The sequence below is a fragment of the Sabethes cyaneus genome, chromosome 3, assembly GCF_943734655.1.
Source record: "Sabethes cyaneus chromosome 3, idSabCyanKW18_F2, whole genome shotgun sequence".
In the NCBI taxonomy this organism is placed as follows: Eukaryota; Metazoa; Arthropoda; class Insecta; order Diptera; family Culicidae; genus Sabethes; species Sabethes cyaneus.
In genome coordinates, this window is record NC_071355.1 from 232,974,491 (window position 1) to 232,995,215 (window position 20,725).

General features: G+C 38.9%; 1 protein-coding gene across 1 annotated transcript; it reads right to left on the reverse strand.

Moving 5' to 3' along the window:
* Positions 1–12,235: 12,235 nt before the first annotated feature.
* Positions 12,236–19,725, reverse strand: LOC128743530 (fez family zinc finger protein erm). Its single transcript, XM_053840126.1, has 2 exons — positions 19,714–19,725; positions 12,236–13,774 (listed from the first exon to the last, which is right to left on the reverse strand). The coding sequence occupies exons 1-2, from the start codon at positions 19,723–19,725 to the stop codon at positions 12,236–12,238; spliced, it is 1,551 nt and encodes a 516-aa protein (XP_053696101.1).
* Positions 19,726–20,725: the final 1,000 nt, after the last annotated feature.

Below are 20,725 nucleotides of genomic sequence, written 5' to 3' on the forward strand. Positions count from 1 at the left end.
GAAACACATCCTTCTTAGCGCGGTCCACGTACAGGGGTTGCCGAAAAAACGTTACTTTTTACTTGATTGTACAAACGATTCCTTTATTACCTTCTGTTGGCGATTAGGACGTTGAAAGGCAATAAGTGATACAGAAGCATATAGGATGCATCTGAAAGTCTGATCCTCAACGGGGGTTCATTCGGAAATAGAAAGAATCAGCGAAAAATCAAACTAATCCCCCAAGAACGAAGCGTTTCATCCTGTTTCGTTTTTGTCTCTTTTTCAAGTACTTTATCAGGGCTTATAAAATAAGCATTCCTCAACTATACCTTAGCATTTAATTTTTAATTTGTAACGTAACAAAGAAGTGTTCTATTCAAGAATCGGTTATGTAAACCTTTCGAAACATGAGCAAGATGAAATCATCTCCACAGTGCTTGGCATTGTTGGGAGTAGAACATTATCAATCAGTCCGTTAACCGGCATTCAGTATCCTGCCCGATCCTTGAGGGAGAAGTTACAGATGCTCTTCCGTTCTTGATACACCTTGCCAGGAGGGGTGACACGGACGACAGCCACTATAGTGCGCTGCTCGTATCGGTCCGTCGGTCGGTCTGAAGGAGGAAATCGAACGCAATCCTCGAACTGTGATGCAGAAGTGAACAAAAGACAATAATCCTGTCATTGAGTGAAGGTGCCGAACCGTATCAAAATTTAAATACCTTGCACCGGGCGGAACAGACTGTCATTGTCACCTCGGCAGGCAGATTTAAGTTCGTTTCCAGGACGACGGCAAACAAGCTGGCGTAGCGGCATGGTTTACTCACCGTTTGCTTTTGGGAAGAATAAAAAATGTCTCTAGTAGCAGGAATATTTTGAATAATTTCCAGGCACAGAGTTACTGAATAGTTATTGAATTTTTAAAATTTTCAAAAGTTTCAAACCGCATCAAGAACAGACAACCATTTTCCAGGTGAAAACGAAGCACTTCCGGAGGCCAGCTGAAAAAGTAAATTCAACCGATGCACCTCCACTAGACAATTCGAACTCAGTGCACAATTAATACTGTCGAACAACGGCCACATATGGCACAGTTCACACTTGCTGTGAAAGGTATTTAACGTGTTGTTGATCGAAGGAGTGGGGTGTCGTTAAGTACCCACGTGTACGGGTCAGGTGAATTAAGGCGTTTTAATGCGACAATGAGCGGATTTATCAAATCGTGCGCATCCTCTAACAATACGCTGCCATGTGAACTTTGACAAGTGTTAGTGCTCTGCTGTGAATAGGAGTGTTTTCGAATTGTTTGAAAATACATGTACTAATTATGATAAGTTTCAAGTTAACTATCCGGCGTTACAGCGTCCTGAGGCAATAAACGTCGCTGAATTGCATTTAAAATTAGATCAGTGTTTAATTTTGACTTAAAATTGAACATAAATTGAAATTAAATTAGACTTGAGCTTGGGCATGCACACGAAATTAGAAATGAAGTTTTACTTGAAATTAGGATTAATTTTTTTCGTCTTACTCTCTCACACGTTCACACGTTTTTTGTTCATTTTTTTCTCTTTTCCTGTTCTGTCTTTCTGATTTTTCTTTCGTTATTTCTTCTTATCTTTACTTTTGTTCTTCTTATCTGTACTTTTGTTCTCATATTGAATGGCTTTTGTTCTCATATTTCTTCTTTTGCCTTCCGTTTTCTAACTCTTTTTATCCACTTTCCTTTTGGTTTATCGCCTTCTTCTGTGCTCTTTTCCTCTTTCAGATACCCTAGTTTGTCTTCTTTCCGGTCACATTTTATCAATTCTTGGCCTCCTATTTTCCTTCTGGTTTCCGGTTTTTCTTTTTTATCTCTCGTTTTTTTGTCTTTTTCTCTCCCGTTTCTCCTCTTTGGTCTGTTAATCGCTTTCCTTTTTTCCTCAGTTCCCCGGTCTATTTCGATTTTATTCCATCCCTCTCTTTTTACATACCATTTAACCCTCTAATGCCCGCCTTCCTCGTTTCTTCTCACGGTTTTTCTTTCTTTCATTCGCTATTCTTCTTTTCCCTTTTGGATTCTCTTATTTTTTCTACCTTTCTTTGCTATCCTTTTTTTCTGTCCGCTGTTTCTTCATTCTCTTCTTTTCCTGTCCCGTATTTTCCCTTTTCAATTTTCTGTTCCGTTTTTCCCTATTTTCACACCAGTTTTTCCTCTATTCTAGTCTCGTTTTTTGTTTTCTGCCCCGTTAACTCCGTTTCCATTTTACGTTTTCTCAAGTCCGTTATTCCGCTTATTGTATCGTCCCTTTCTGCCACGTTCTGTTTTTCTTTTTCATTTTATCCGTTTGTTTTCCATTTTTATTTTTTCTCTCCATTTTCTTCTTTTTTTGTTGTCGTTTTTAAATTTTTCTACTCCCGGTTTTCCTCTTTTTTCTTTCTTCATTTTTCCTTCCTCCTCTCCGGTATCGTATTTTTTCCTTTTTCTCTCTCTACGCTTTTCCACTTTTTTCTCATTCGATGCTCCGTTTTTCCTCCCATATTGCTTTGATTCTTACCCCAATAGTTGGTAACCAAATATCAATAAAAAAAATTTCAGTATTTTGCGTAGTTGTGTGCAGTATATGCGCATTAAGTTTTATTGTGCATATTTTTGCTATAGGTCGATAACGTTTGGTGGAGTAAAAATTGAAAGCGCAGAGTGGCGAAAGTCAGTAGGCAACGGTGGGTCAGACACATCGTAAAGATGCCGAACGACTAAAACCGTTCTTTTCAACAACTCTACCGGCACCAGAAATAGAGTGGCTCAACGTGCAAAAGAGCTCGACCAGGTCGAAAGTGATTTGCGACTTCTAAAGCGACTGGGAAATTGGCGATTAGTGGCCTAAGATTGAGTTGAATGGAACACACGAACCACCCCGACGACGATAATACGATAGGTGGGTAAAATCAACGCGCCATCGAAATTTTACAATTTTTTAAACTAGTTGTTTCTGCCAAATAAATATACTCAATAAGTCAGTCTCAATTTCTAGTAACATAATTAAACGTGCTTCCTGTTTCTCTAAAAACTATTGCACCACGTTTTCACAATTGGAGGTTTCAGTTAGTTTCAAACCTGTAATTCATATTTCCAGAAACGAATCAGTGTTTTGGCGACACGATAGTCTATGAATTTTGCTGCCGTTGCTGCTACTGCTGAACAGGTCCCATCAATTCAGAATTTATTTTCAGTTTTGTTATAAAATAATAAGACTTTCGGCTGGTAATAAAACTTTAAATTGTAGAAAAAACTGTAATGAATAATTTGGTATGTGAATATTAAGTGCTTGACTTTTAGAATCGATGAAATCAGTGTTGAAAAATGTGATGGATTGCTTAGTAGCGAGGCGGCGATTGTCTTCAGCAGCTGAAAAATGTACGTTTTTGGACAACAATTTTTAATTCATCATATTTCTTTTCGGAAACACAATAAATTGTGTTTATGTGAATTAAATCTATGGTTAAGTGTTTTATGATGATGTTCTTATCACAAAGTTTTGAAAATATGAATAAAAAAGTGCATTTTTGGCTCATTTGTTTTCAACTGATTAAAATAGGTAACACTGCTTAACTCGTTCTTTACCCTAAATACTAGAATATGGCCTCGTACAAAAATGTTTTTGGTGTTGAACTCCAACATTCTTCCAAATAACAGCCAAAAATTTGTTTGGTTAGGGTGTTATCATATTAATAGCACTAAAAAACTAACATATTTATTGCGATTTGACAAGTAATCGCAATAGGATCAATTTTCTACGCCATATTGTATTCCTACTCCCCACTTATAGGAGGTTTATAAGAGATATGGCGCAACAAATTAGTTTGATTGTAGCAATATAAACAACCACAGCAAATTTGCGTTATTAACAGTCATACAGCTAGCTATAAGTGTGTTTTACCTCGTATCATCTTGGTATTGCGTAATACCATAATAAAATCAGAGGTAATGATTGATACCACACTTTTTTCTTGCTTCTGTGCCAACGTAAGAGCACCACAATACTAATATTAATGGACAACACACAACACGTATTACTCTTACAAAATTTAAAGATGAAAATAATATCAACTAAAAATCATTTTTACCTCAACGTCGACCGGTTTCAATATTTTTACCCTAAAGTTTGAAACCCTTTTAACTAGTTAAACTATTCGCTAATATTATTTTTGTTCCATTCCATAAATATGTTATGATTCAAATCGTCTTGAATTTGAGCCATCAATTTACATAGATCTAATTTATTTTTATAAACAAACATTGTTGGTTTTTGGCACAATCTCACCCCCGTGTCCCAATGTCACCCAGGATGGGGTATAAGAAATAGAAAATATAGGTGCGTTTGTAGTATGACTTTTAACTGTTCTCACTAAAATCCGACGCAATACTGATTTGAGGCTCGTAATAGAAAAACCATTTGCATTAATATTCTTCCAATCATTTATCTACAACGTTCCACAAGACAAATGTACTGATTACTTTGACGAATGTTAACATTGATGGCCAATCTGCAGTATTCCATCAACTGAACATTACCTATATATCTTGACATTGTCGATAATCATAATTGTCGCGTTCGAACAGACGATAAAGAAACCCCCTGAAGACCAGTCCTTGAGAGGATTGCACTTAGCCCGAACAAGATTTGCTCTGCTGAAGAGCGTTTGAGGGAGTCCTCGATATTCGTTCCATCAACGCGACGCGCTCCGGCGGCGGATGGAGAATGACAAACAACGGCACATTCAACAGAGGAGTCGTCATAATTATGCCGATTCCAATCAAAGATCAAAGCAAGTGGTTTATTGTAATTAATATCTCCTCGGTGGCGACGCAACTGGCACGAACAAAAATAAAAACTCAATCATAATGGGAGGAAGCGAAAAAATAATTTATCACAGACTCTCATCCGGCCACTCCTCGACGCAACAACAACAATCCTTCAGCCGTTATTGCGGTGCATTGTGCCGGTTCCTGTACGGGAGGAGTAGGAGGTAAAGGAGAAACACGTACCGCTACCTCGGCAGCGTTGGATGGCAGAAGCATCCACCGAGCCAAACAAGTGATCCTGCACTAGAAAAATAACTGATGCTTTTAAATTTCCATATTTTCCTTTAGCTCTTCGATTCGCACTCGAGCGTGACAATCGCGTCACTGCACTGACTAACTGGCTTGCTGGTGGAGGGCGCGCATGGACTATGTAGACACCGGGAAACAGCAGATTCCATCCAACGCTGCTGCATGGCATGGCGATGCCGACTTCGGGATAGGTACCATTGAGAAAAAGCGAGATAAATCTGTTCAAATTAACGGTGAATAGAGGATGAGCATTAAATATACATAATCACTGTGGCCGCTGCCGGTGCTCGCACTAACTTTGCCGGCATTGGAGAGCTATATCACGGAAAAGCAATTGATATTCATAACTTCCCACCCACGCTCGCGGTAGTAGGTGAGGGGCGGAGAAATAGCATGACATTACTACCTACCCGTAGCAGGAGGAACGTCAACAACGCATTCAACAGAGGCATCAGAAAGGGACCTTCTCCGTTCTTGGTTCTTGCGATGGTCGTTTGTTCCAGTTTTCAGCGATTTCAAGTGATCTTCTTGTACTCTCCGTGTGCGTATTTGCATTTCTCTTTGATGTTTGAAAAAGTCAACACCATTATCAAATGAAATCTTGACGAGATATTGAGCACCGGCTCTTATGGGCGAAAGTTTTTTTTTTAATTTCAGCTGTCAGCCTGTCTTCCAGGACAGGCTTGACCGGATTGAGGTCCGTAACCCGGAAGCGGTTTGTGTTTATTGCTGAGCTGTGGACAACAACGAGCTATAAAACGAACCGCTTCGGTTGCAATTTGTTACGATCTTGATGACGAATGTGAACCCTTGTAAACTGAAAAGTTGTACAGTGGCAGTTATAAGTCATGTAATAATACTGGTCCACAGAAGCGATGCCATAGGAAGATTATATTCGGTACTTCAAATTACAACTAGTGTACTAGTAGACAAGGTGATTCGATCAACTCTAACTAAAATGGGAACGCATGGTTATTTTCATTTACACGGTGCTGAAGAAAAATATCCTCTGAAAAAATCTTGGAAAAAATGTTAATAATTAAGGAACTTTTTTCCTGCTTTTGTCGATCAGTGATTTTAAGCTTGTAAGTTTTTAAGCTACATGTAGAATTCTAATTCGGTTCTTTAAACTTTGCATGAAAATTAGTATTTAATTGTCTTATCTCAGAAAATGGTTTTTTTTTCAGATCTGGAAAAAAACCCTTCATCCAATATTCCAAAACCTGTGTAGGTATTTCAGAATATCACAAAAAGAACTCTCGGTGAAAATTCTTGATTCATTCTAATTTTCAAAATAGCTCAGTCAAAGTAACGCGTACTTGTTGCAATCATAAAAACTTGGTTACAATTCTCAACTGTTTTGTAAAATTCTATGCAAAACAGACACAACGCATCCACTTTTACGATTGAGTATCACAAGAAAACTGAAGTAAAGAAAACATCAACGAAACATAATTAACCATATTACCACCTACATTATATTCAGCAATTTTCCGGCTCATCTAAGACGAACGCCTTACCCATCAGAGCAGAACCTTTCTTCGGCTGCACCTAGTCAAGACAATGCACTATCACCGTACGTGTTGAGCAAATATTTAGAATAACTTGGGCCGGCTAATAGCCGGTAATGATCTTACCATTATCTTGCCCCTAAAACCATCTGAAACAATAACAATCGGTACGACATTGAGGGAAAATGTGTAAACATCTTGTTTTGCAAGGTTTGTTCTTCACATGAACATTTGCCCTGGATGCGAAAGGGAAAAAAAGAAATCTGTACACTGACCAAACCGATTTGCTGCAGATTACCGAATTACAGCGAGCTTAAATTAGGACGCTTTTGCAATACATGCTTCGCTACCGGACGGTAAGCTTCGGACTTCAAAGGACCTATTTTCTATCGCCCCGTTTTCCTGCAGAGTCGTCATCCTTGTTTTGTTGTAAGGGTAGGCCGAGCCTGCGAGTGCTTGATGAAAACACATGTTTTCTTTCATTTTGAACAGAAATTCGTCAAATGTTTGTTCTAAATACCACCCGCCCCCGTCGTACGTGTGGGTACGGGATTTTTGTAGGTTGTTTCACTTTGCACATATTTTGGAAATGTTCATGTATATATTGCATTCAAAACCAAATATTTAACGGGTTTAATTGAATCACCCTAATAGTGGTAACGTGATAGGTTCCATCATACGCCAGGAAGGATAATTTCTCATGGCGACTGTTGCGCAAAGGTCGTGTAGGCTCAAACTAAACCAGATTATCTGCCCACCGCTTTTATGGAAGCAGCTTTGCAGAACTTTAGGCCAAAAATACTCGTCATTCAGCTAATTTTAACACAACCGCAGAAGCGAAATGGGTCTACTCTGTAGGATGTGCCTTTAAAAAGGACGGAATGGGATTTAACTGTGCTGCACTCACTGGTTGCGTAGTGTCTATCTCGGGAGGTTGCGATGGCTATTGCGTTAACTCAGGCATCGATAGATGCAGAATCGGCATACGCCTATCATTAATTAATAACTCAATTGTAAACAGCGACTGGTATTTTATTTTATTCGTATTTCATGATTCGCATTTCCAAATTCAATATGTTTCTTCTGTATAATTCAGTTAACAAGCGAAATCTCTTTCATGTTATTTTTGGTTTACAACAATTTTTGTATCGGCTAAACTAATTAATGTTAATAATTTGAACGCTGTTTCCTGTCTACCAGGAGTATAATAAAAATGAACAAAAATGAAATGAAACGTTAATAATAATGCTAACGTTAAAATAGTATGGTTCAAGTATTAATAATTAATAATGCAATTATTTTACTCCATTGTAACACTTCCGAGGCTAAACAAAATAATGATAAAAAGTAATAACTGTCAGTAAAGTGAATGGTCACAAAAATAAGACGCTTGCGAAAATTTTACTTTTGATTGTTGACATGAAAGTACACTGAAGTCGCTTTTTACGCGGTTTGTTTTTTACGCGAATTTCGGAATTTACGCGGTTTTTTTACGCGAATTTCGGAATTTACGCGGATGTGCTCAAAACGTCTATTTTTTCGCGTAGTGTTGAAATCCACAAAGTTTTTTTTACGCGAAACTTTGTTTTTTTTACGCGAATTTTGGAATTTACGCGGTTTTTTTACGCGAATTTCAGAATTTACGCGGTTTTTTACGCGAATTTCGGAATTTACGCGATTTTTACGCGGGACGCGGACGCGGTTTTGATTTACGCGGGACGTATCCTTCCGGTAAAAAGCGACTTGAGTGAATATCCATATCCTAAGTCCAATTCAAATCCTTTTTCCCGCTGCTGCTACCAGTCGCAATCGTTGTTGAAAAGCACAAGGCACGCTGGCGAGCACGATACCCTGAGGCATTTCCTCCCAAATATTCTCAAACCGTTGCTTGAAAGTACATGCCGGACTCGATTATCCGGGGATTCGATTAACCGGGGATTCGACTATCCGGGGATTCGATTATCCGGGTTTTTAGACCCGGTTGAAAATAAAAATGAGCACCCGGATAATCGAGTCCGGGCTGTACTGCCTTATCAATACTGTAGAAGTGTAGAGGAAAGTATTCAACAGTGAGACGGATGCGTGCTGTGAAGCATACAGACGATACGCATACAGACTTTAGGCAATGGACAATTTACACAATGGACGATAGGCATAATGGACGATAGGCCTAATGGCATAATGGGCATAGAAAAATTTTGCATAACGACCTTTGCGCATAATTTCCAAAAAAAAAATATGACTTCATAGATGGTTCAGGACGAGAAGGCCGCAGGCTGTGAGTGATGCCAACGACACGTCGTCGAAAGTCTGACTAGGTTTATTTGGTTCCACAGACTCTTGTTAGAGTTCCCTAGCCTTCGCATCGACTCACCGGGTTGATACCGAATGACCGAATAGCATATACAGGGATACCTCGATATAAGACAGCCTCGTTATAAAACAACCTCGATATAAGACAATTTTGTCTTATATCGAAACAAATCCCTTTGACATGGCTAGTAACGATACCAGAGCAAATTTTCCATTCTGAAATCGGCGCCATGAAAATGTTCATTATTTCAAAATAACCCCAAAAATTGTAAAAACTAATAGTTCAAACAATAATAAATAGTTCAAAAACCGTAAACACATAACACAGAGCAAAACTGGCGACCGCTAATGCAATTTTTTTTTGAAAAAAACATGTTTCGATATAAGACAATTTCGATATAAGACAACTTTTAGAAATTATAAATTGTCTTATATCGAGGTATCCCTGTAACTGAAATCCAAATGACCAAATGTCAACAATTACCACAGTAAGCCGAAACTGTATATGGTCGAATCACAAAAGGCCGAACCACTATTTGGCCGAATAACAAAAGGTCGAAGCACGAAAGGCCGAAACGTCGTTCAGTTCAATTTTTCGAACTTCAGATCGCTGAATTTTGATCGGTGACGACATAGCGCTGCTAAAACAGCTTGAACCCTGCCAGCTCGGATTCGTATTTCTGCAGGAACTTCGTCGCAAAAGAGAGAACGTTTCAGAGATCTACCTCAGAAAGGCCCAGTTTAACCAGAGTGGTGGCACTACCAACGAACTGGGAATGGACTTTGTAGTGTTAAGTAGAATGGAATGCAGGTTCGCGTGATAGAGTGGAAGGCGATCAATGAAAAGATGTGTTTATTGAGGATAAAGAGCCGTTTCTTCAATTACAGCATCATCAACGTGCACTGCCAGACCCGACGATGAAAAGCTAGTGTCCTACGCGAGGTTGGAGGTAACGTGCGACAGCTGCTCGCCACGGGACATAGTGATCGTCTTCGGGGATATGAACGCCCAGGTCGGAAGGGTAGAAATGTATAAACCGATGGGAGGACCCCATAGCCTGCACACCGACACGAACGATAACGGCCAACGATGTATAAATTTTGCAGTTTCCCGAGGACTGGTGATCCCAAGCACCTTTTTCCCACGCAAAGGTATCCACAAAGCCATCTGGAGATCACCTGACCAACGTATAATATATCAGATTGACCACGTTCTCATAGATTGCCGGTTCTTCTCTAACATCAGGGACATACACTCCCTAAGAAAAAAGGCAATGGAAAAATAATCTGCGCTTAGCCACCAGGGAGAATTTGGACAAATACCGACGAGCAATGAACCGATTGACCACGTTCCAGGAATAAAAAGCGCCAGAAAGAGGACAGAGAGCATCAAGAATTATAACAACTACATATTCCGAGTTAATGACACACCCAAGGTTTACGAGAAAGTAAACCTTTTTCACCAAAGGTGGACGAGAAAGGCAATCTGATCACAAAGGAGCGCGAGGTGGTTGACTGATGGACGCAGTTTTTCGAAAAACATTTCAATGGTGCACGGATAGAAATTTGATCTCCAAAACAGCAAAATGACTAATGATTCCAGGCTTCTAGCTCATGATTTATGAAAATACACCATGAATAATAATCATGATATTACGAGCTTCTTGCAGTACAACACAACGCATTATTAATGATTTTGTGCTGTCTGATATGGCAGTTCAGGAATTCACATTTCATGATTTCATGATTTCATTCATGGCATCGGAATCAAATTTCTTTCCGTGTGAAGTTTCAGAAGGAGGCGGGACGAAAGTTAAGCTAGAAATGATCATGGAAGATAGTAGTGTCCCAGCTCCTAATCTCCAAGAGTTCAAACGAGAAACCAACCAGGTTGCTGAAGACCAAACGATCCGCCGGTAAGAACCGTCTACCTGCAGAACTTTACAAATGTGACCGAAAAACGTTGACAACGGCTCTATACTGGGTTATTTCAAAGATTTGTGAAGAGGAGAAGCTGCCGGAGGACTTGTTTTTCCCTTTTACATAAATGGTAATGCCAGATCTTGAAAAAATGCGAAAATGTGGCGACTACAACCTGCTCACTCATCACATTGTTACTGACTGCAAGACAGCATACGATACAGTCGATCGGGATCAGCTGCGGCAGATAAAACGAACACGGTTTCCCGGACAAACTGACGCGACTGATCAGAGCTACATCGAGTGATGTTTCGTACACCTCCCGAGAACGCCCTTCAAGATGCTGCGAGGTTCGAGACAAAGTATCGGCTTATTTTACCTTCCTGGCTCTGTGCTGATGACGAAGGCAACGATGTGAATATTTGAACATGTAAGCATGTTACAAAATTGGTGGAATGTGGACAAATTGGGTGCATGAGTACGTGAGTATCCAACAATTAATCAGAACATTGGTTTCCACAAATACAAATGAAATTTTAAATGAAACTTTAGTATGTAGGTATAAGTAAAATTGTTCTTCGATCCATGCTTGTGAATATGACAACATAAGAAATGAGCTCAATTCCCTTCCCAAATAAAACTACACAGCTTTCGATTTAAATTCATTTATTTCTTAATTTTTTATAACCCTAAAACAATTCATACGTACAATTCAATATATTTGCAATATGTTACATATAAATTCGTGTGCTTTTTCTGTCTAGAGTCTACGATCAATAAAATTCTCACATCTTTTAGCTTTCTGCGCAATGCATCCCTACTTGCATCGCTTTTCCACATTAGCAACATCTAGAAGGATTCGTTCGAAAACACAATCACTGGACAGTTTTTGCTTTCCTGTACCTAGGACTACAATTTATTTCTACTTTTTTATTCGTATTTACACAACTTACGACTGAATGCGCGTCTCGTTAATCACTTATTTTTAAATCACTGGCCTAACCGCGAACGAAAAGTTGGTTTCATTTCACCTACATCGATTTAACGTCGTACCCTAATTTGCGGGGTCGAAATTAGCCTCTTGGGTTTCCATTCGTATTGCACTGGTTCTGTGTCGCCTCTTCGAGAAACTATTTTTTTTTCATTCATCTCGTTATTTTCCCTGGCTAGGGAAAATCTCAAGAGAATCACTGGATAGTGTTGGTCCCCTGCTACTAGCTCAGTTGATCAGTATGCTCTTGGTCAGACTGGTCAACTGCTGCTGCTGTTGTTGTTGCATTTGTTGCTGCTGCTGCTGTTGCTGTTGATGATGCTGCTGAAGAAGCAACGATCCTCCCAGGGCAGCAGCGGATGCCGGATTATTGGTGGGATGTGACGGTGGATGATGGTTGAAAGTATGCTGGTAGTATTTCTGTCAGAAAACTTTACCTATAAAAGGAGCATCCAGCCGACTTCCCCCACGGGCATTAGGCATCAGGAAGGGACTGCTGTAGTCGCCTGCCCGGAGAGCGGCAGCCGCAACGGCCGAATGGTGCAGGTTGGTTAGAGTGGTCAGCGGAGATGATGACAGGGCTGCCAATGAGGCTGAAGCGGACGATGGTCCACCCGCTGCCCATGCCGGTGCTCCGTGATGATTTGATTCCACCGCTTGTTGAGATGCTTGCTGCTGTTGTTGTTGCTGGTGCTGACGCTTGAGGCTGGCACTGAGGCTGACATCGTGCAATTTCCGCATGTGCTTTTTAAGGTCGAAATTGCGACAGAACCCTTTGGCGCAAATTTTACATGTAAACGGTTTCTTATCGTTGTGCGTATGCATGTGAAAGGTGAGATTGTATATCTGATGAAAAGCTTTGTTACAGATCGTGCATTTGTAAGCTTTATCGCCGCTGTGGGTAAGTTTGTGGTTTTTGTAGTTTCCCTTCTGGTGGAAACCTTTGCCGCAGTACTCGCAGATGTACGGTTTGTAGCCGGCGTGAATGCGAGTGTGGGTGTTCAAAGTGGACGATCTATTGAAAGCTTTCCCGCAGGTCTGACATTTGTGTGGTTTCTCAGAAGTGTGTATTATTTTGTGCCGACACAGTGTGGATGCCTGACGGAATCCCTTGCCGCAGATTTTGCAGATAAACGGTCTAGCACCGGTGTGAACAGGCATATGTCGGGTAAGGTTGTAGTGCGCATTAAACACCTTTCCACATTCCGGACAGGCGAATGTTTTCTGCTTCGCCAGGGCGGCAGCAGAGGTTAGGTTTGCTGAGTTGGTTGAATTCACTGAACTGTTGAGATCACTGGAGGACGACGACGAGGATGTAGATGCATTGAGGTTTATCTTTTTGTGATGAGCCAGCGAGTGCTGAGGTGGAGACATGGCGGATGCATCGAGACCTCGCAGGGCATTTGCGGTTGGTACGTAAGGATGTAGAGGAGTTGGATTGCTTCCACTGCTAGACGTTGCTAAGGAAGATCCATTTAGCAGTGTTACTGGATGTTGGGTCAATGCAGCATACTGGGCAGCTGCTGCGGCGCACATTAATTGACCCGGGTAGTACAGCAGAGGGTACTGACTAAGCAGATCCTGGTGTCGATTCGCTACAAACTGATGCATCGAACTTGGTACGTACTTCTTGAACGCGGAATCGTACGCTGCCATCGATGAACTGTGCTCATAGTTCGGACTAGACGATGCCGATGGTGGGCTGGATGATTGCGGTGGTGGAATAACTTCCAAATGATCCTTCCGTCGTAGTTCCGGTTCTTCTTCCTCGTCATCGTCTCTTCCCATAATATTGGCGATGGAGAATTTGAGCGCCCCTCCATTCGTTCGCTGAATTTTTATCGGCTTCTGGTCTACCTCCGGTTCGATGCTGGTATTGCTGTTGGCTGATTCCATGGTGGGACTCTTGGAAGTAATCGGTAATCCTGGTGGGCTACACGGCGGTTGCATACCACGTGGACTCTGTAGAAGAGAAATAAAAATCGTGTCATGAGAATTTTTAATCAAGCGTCAAAACGACATTCACTGTACGTTGGAGGGACGAAGTAGGCGCCGCTGGGTGCCACCTTAATGATTGAAGAGAAAAAACGATGCCGATTGTAATTTTTACTGGCCTCGTTCCCGTATAGGGAACGGGTTAAAGCCATTGTTTGATGCCTGATAGCTTCTGAACAATTGCCCGTGCCGCAGTGCAGCAGCGGCGAGGAAGGTTAATTAAATTGCTTTATGCGCCTCAGAGAGCCATCACAAGCCGCGCAGCTCTCGGGGGTCTCGCAAAAGGGGTCAAGTTTGATGGAATGTCACGTATTGATTGTTCGATGGCGATAGACTATAATTTGATTGAGAGTTGAATTCTAAAAAATAATAATTGTTGGCATAATAAATTAGGTAAGGAAACAATCGACGTTTGGCGCACGCCTCTCTTCATTGTTGGTTGTGACGTTTATCCGATCGTATTGTTTATTGTTCCGAACTTCGATGAATGGTTTTTTTAGTAATTAAGCGAATTCTATGCTGGTCTCGATAACAGTGTTACGTTTGTTTACAATTCTCATAAAGAACAATAAATAAAATTTATGAATCAACTCTGTTGAATTTTCCCCTTTGCAACAAATGAGCTTATTTACAAACAAATTAAAAAATGAAATGCATTTTAACTCGTTTGTTTTCTTCATGATTGAAGTTCAATCAGGTATTAATCAGAAAAAAGTTCCCAAACCTAAACTAAGTTTAGGTAGCGGAATGGCAACACCATCCCACGCTTAAGCAAAACCGGTTTATCCTTCCGGGAACTTTACATAGGATGTGGCAAAATTGGACAGCCGACAGTATCCGAAAGCCGCTTCGTCAAAGCGAGCACCACCACTTTAAGTACAGCCCACATCCTTCCTCCTTACCGAATTCTGCATTTACGAAAATTAAATCCTCTTGCTAGGGCAAGTTATAAAAGTGGCACTGGCTCAAGGTGCATAATGAAGCCCTTTTGTTGATGGTTAATTATAATTAGTCTCCACACTATTTGACTCTAGAAAGCGAGATTGGTTGAAAAGTAGTATAGTCAAAAACATGGAGGAGAAAAATAGTGAAGAACACCGACACTTTAGCACGAAAGATCCCCAGTCCACAATCCACAATCCACAGTGATACTGAACAAAGAAAGAAGTGTGGAATAATGAAAAAAAAATCACCTGGACAATATCATAGTAGATCAAAATAAAATGAACGCAGTGACAATGTCCATATAAAACAATAACTAAATATGAGCTTTTTTTAACGGGAAATTAGCCGTCATTAACTTTTCGTCGGAGAGCCCAATTTCGGAAGTAGTTTTTGGGCCCAAAAGCGGGGTTCTGTTTTAAATAATGTAAATACTGCTTTCTTCTTGTCAATCTGAACACAGCGAATATATTTTCATGAACAGAATTTTTGTTTCAAACAAAAAAAACTGCTTTTGAAATTGACAAAATCGATGTTTCAAAATAGATGTACATTTGCATTGATAGTTAATAGTAGTCCAGCAGCAAGTCAGTTATAAAAAAAGTTTAAATATTTTTACATCAAAAGCGATGTTTGTAAGTCGTTACTTTTTGGATTCCAGAACGAGGTGCAATACTATCGCTGTACTAATTCTTAGTGTACAACTGTTTACAAAATGATTAGGGTTGCATGTCAGCGTTTCGGGATAGATCTTTTACAAGAATAATCTAGTAACATTCTAAGTTTAAATATGCATTTATCAATTTTAATTATCATTTTATAACGATTTTGTGACCGGGTATTGGAACCGCGGTAAGAGAGAAAGAGAGAGAGAAATTTCACGTAAATATTAACTGACTGTTCAGTGCATTTTTAACTGTAAAAGTAACTATTTCTCGTTCTAAAAATACAATTGACAGCATTGCGCAAATTGGTTGTTTAAAAACACGTTAAAGCCTCTATTAAGCTCCATTGCAGCTTTGAAAGCAGCTACCCAAGTAACAATTTCAGGCTGATCAAACGCTTTTATAGCTGAATTTATTCTACCTGTGGCTGAACTACGGTTTAGTTTTAGAAATAAAAACCATTTTTCAGCTCTTAAACATGTAAATTTGGTGATTTTATCAAGCTTTCGACTTGCCAATAGCTGCTTTCGAAGCTGCATTGAAGCTTAATAGAGGCTTTTGCGCGTTTTTAAATAACCAATTTGCGCAAAGCTGGAAACAAGGCGCACAAAGGTTATATAAAGGGCGATATAATTGCTTAACAAGTGTTTTTTCTGCCTGAAACGAAATAGGTTGTATAAGTTCTCCAATTTCGGCTGAATAAGAATTGTAGAATTGTTTACATAAATTTTATTCGATGCATATTCAGCTATGGCTGAATAATAATGGCTGCTAAAATGTTTAATCAGCGCATAAATATTTCTTGGGGTGAAATGAACTCAAATAGCTTCCATAGATTGTCAAAACATCAGAAGAATCAAATCCCATTCTTTCAATATTGTGCGAAGTGCAAGAATAGTCCATTTTGCCCAATTCATCCCCATATACATAGATAACCTCATTAAAGCAGTTAAAACTAACTTAAAGGTAAAAACATACTTCAAAAATGTGTATTTTATAATACTGAATAACTTTGGAGAACAGTTGAAAGCAATAAATAAATTGGATGCAAATTTGTTTGGACGTATTCAAAACACGAAAGTTTGTATCACCCTAATAGATGAATATAAGGTCACCCTAATAGTCTAAAAAGATGCGCTGCATTTTATTCATAAACTTCTCTGAAGACACCATCGTTGAAAAATTACGAATTTTTTACACAATAGCAAAATGAACGTATTTTTGTAGTTCTAGGAGACAATCAGGCAAAACGGACCGATTGTGAATTCATCACGGTACTAAATCGATGACATTCAATTCTACTGGTGTCTTTCGAATGAATTGGTGCTATTCGAGTTTATTCCCCCGTCTTTGAATTAGTTTTATTCGCTTCAATTAGGTGTTACTGTGTATTTAGGGGTGAATTGGGCAAAACAGACTATTCCTGCATTTCGAACAATATGGAATGGATGGGATTTGTTACTTCTGATGTTTTGACAACGTTTGGAAGCTATTTGAGTTTATACTTGAGTAGTTTCTATATTATTTAATTAACTTTTATCATGATTTTTTAGGAAAATGGGGCAATATGGACCACTTCCCGAAGTCTGCGCAGGGTGAAGCTATCACCAATCGATTTCCTGCATTTTTTACATAGAAATAGGTATCTTGTAAGATTCCAAACCGGCGGCTTCTAATTCTTGGGATTACGAGCTCGTTTTTGCCCATTGTGCAGTGGTTCAACGACAATGACGTCACTGTGATTCTCAAGAAGTGGTATCCTTGTGAAAGGAAAACAGAAAAGGGTGCACTGCAGGTGACGAGAAAAAACTAAAGAGCAAATGGAATTTGGTTAATTTTTTATAACTGTTATTTCACATCTGCAATCGGCGCTTGCCACAAAAGACGATCATTAAGACTGTCGCAGTGGCTTTTTGACCCAATGCCCTTCTGGCATACAAAACTAACTGTAATTTTCACAATCGACGGAGGCGACGGTAGAAGAAAGCAATGAAACAAAGGTCTTTATAGTACCCAGATAGAGTGGGACAAGAAATGACGGGGAAAGAGCGGAAAATTAAGTAAGGGAGCGTCATTGAAGCAACGCCTATGAAGTCCGTGTACCGATCGCCTTTACCCAAGGGATGATGGACCGTATTCGAAAAAAGTTCGGAAACTATGATCTTGCAATAAGCATAAAACAGAATTATGTATACCTAATACATTAAAAAGTAAAAATGACACACAATCATACTTTAAGAAGGTCCTTGTATCCAAATTATCAATTTTTCCGCTAATAGTTTTTTTATTTCATAAAAATTTTGAAAAATAAGTGATAACTTTAAATCCGACTATAAGAAATTTAATGTAACTATTTTTTCAGTATGTTTCATGGTCTCAAACTTTGAAAAGCAGTAAAACATTTTATCTTCTGATCCGTAATGCTTTAATGGGTTAGTTTTGATGCTCAAACTTTTGTAATTTCATGTTGAATGTCGAAAAACTGGTCATATACATTCAAATCTTATTTTACGGCCACAGTTGACGGAACGTAAAAAAAATCGGAAAAAGAGAGGAAGTTATTTAAAATTTTGAACGCAAAAAGGACATTTGGACGTAAAATGAAAAACGTTGTTTCGAATTTTGACAGTAGAAAGAAAAGATATTATTTCGAATTTTCTGAAATTACCTGATGGTATTTGACGAGGACGTTAATTCAAATTTTGGATGCGAAAAGGGAGGACGTTAATTTGAATTATGAACCTAAGAAGTGGACGCAAAAAAAATTACGTAAAACAATTGGACTTAAAACGAGATTCTTGCATATATCAAAACGTCGTAAAATATGTAAAAGATAATCTGGACTATCCGTCAAAACTGGTTTTACTCGAACTAGACACTTTCTAAATAAGTAACAACATCGCAACATATTTATTCGGTTTAACACTAACAACTCAGCAATTCCTTGAATAAAAGTATTATCGAAATTTAAAGTTTAGAGTCGTATATTTTTGTAAGAAACATCTGATCGGGTTTCTAGTAAAAGATTTTCAAGCTACTAAAACACAAAAAAAAACTACTTTTTTTTGTTTACCAGTTTTATAGAAAAAAAACTTAAAAACCAATTGTTTTTGATTTGATTCCTTAACATATTTAATTGGATTAAAAGGTTTAAAAGTTTTTATTCTTTTAGAAATAGTCTAAAAGCAAAACGGGTAAAAATGATAATAGTATTCACAATTGTGATTTAACATTAAAGTTCTATTTGTGGTCAATTTCAATTTCAAACGTGCTAGTAATTTTAATTTTGGGCAATTTATTATCACTGCATATTTAAAAAGAAAAGTTTTTTTCAAAATAGTCATCTGCTGGAATATTTTCATCATTTTGGTAGAAAAGAAGTAAAGGACATCAGAAATATGCAATAGTATTTGAATAGTATTGAAGTATTTGAATAGCGGTTTAAATTTCCTTTAAGGACAAATCACCTTCGAAAAACTTAAACATCAATATATTTCCCAAGTAACATTTTTGTTGTATAACAGCTTATCAAGCACTTGTACCACGGAAATCAACTGTACAATAGTTTAATAAGCTATTATACAACAAAAATGTTACTTGAGTTTGGTTTCAAATTTCGATTCTTTTGACTTTTCCTGCTAACATAGGAAAATTCTCTCTTAGGCTAGTATAACTACAGAGTTGTTTGTTGCACTTTTTCTGCTTAATATTTTCACCTTTTTCATGACCAGTAAATAAATTGTCGGCTTTTGACTTATACTCGTATTTGAGAGAATTTTTATGCCAAACCCCAAAGATAAAACGAAAAAATAAAACAATTACGTTAAACTCTTGAATGGGTGGTTTTAAAAATATGACATTTCTTTACAAACCTTGAATAATAGAAATTATAGAAGCGAAAACGCTATACAAAAATTATAATTTATAAATTATATTTATAAAAATAAAGATCGGCCGTCGGCTATTTGATTCGAATTTCAGATTAAATTGCTTACAAATTTTCATGAACAGCAATTAACAAACATTTTTGAAATTCATCAGGATATTCGAATTATAATAAAATAAACATTTAAATGTTTTCTGTATATTGTAATGTGTAAACAAGATTAGTAGAAATAAATAATAAATTAATGAAGTTCAATAACCTTGTTTGTGGCACACTTATAAAATGCCAAATTTGAATATTATGATAAATTAAAACCAATATAATTTATTAAAAGTGGCATCCAGCGGTCTAGCCCAAATGTTAAAACTGACTAAAACAAACTACTTGAACACAGAATCAAACAAAATACGTACAAAATAAACCATGTTGCGCTGTCGGGACCCGGCTATGGCGTTGATCAAGTGCCTCTCGAGCAACTTCAGCAGCAATGGTGGCGGCGGCGTCGGCTGTCGTTCTTCTTCCTGGCAATCACTTCCCGCAGCAAGTCTCGGAATTTACTTAATCAACACAACCCAAAAACACAACACGTATCAAAACACATTAAATTAAAAGTTTCCTTCGTCTAGCTTATGTCTTATCTCGGGGCCGTTTTGCATGCCGTAATCACATCAATTGCACACGACGCAACCCATCCTTAGCTTCCCGACACTTTCCAAGATGTTCTCTTCTGGTTCCGGCTGTGGTTCTCATATGTTGCTCTACTGCTCGTCTCGAGAGGTGCCAAATGCGGGTGGCAAAACTCAATTAGGAAAATTAATTCAATTGATTGAAGACAAGAGCAGTTGGCCTATCCACTTCATAGCATCCCGAGCGCGCACTTGTGCGTGCATATGTGTGCTGCTCGATGATGATAACACTTAAGTCTTCCGTTCGTTCTAGTCCTTCCGAACACTATATTCTCTCGGTAACATACAACAACACTTTCTATCAGCAAAGTAGTTCACTTTTCGTTCGCGGACAAATGGCCACGGAAATGCAACCGGTTCGACAGCTGAAACTGGTCTGAGCAAACAACGGCGCACAATTCGACTGATAGCACTCCGCTGAAAATCTCGGTCAGTCAGCTAGAACTGATCCAGGACTCAAGCGAACAAAAAAGATTTCGCTTCCAGTCGCCACAGCACGAGAGCAAACGAGAGGGCACGATGCGCCTCATTCGATGTTTTTTACGCTTTTGAGCGGATCCTACCAGAGTATGCGGATCGTAACCTCCTATACAAGAAAACCAGTTATCCTTGCCAGTTCCTCTTTCAACCGAACGCACACCACCGAAATACCGCATACCGAAATTGCGCATAATCGTACCTTACAGCCCAAATACACTCACACAGCAACCGGCCAGCAAAGCAGCAAAAAAGGCACCAA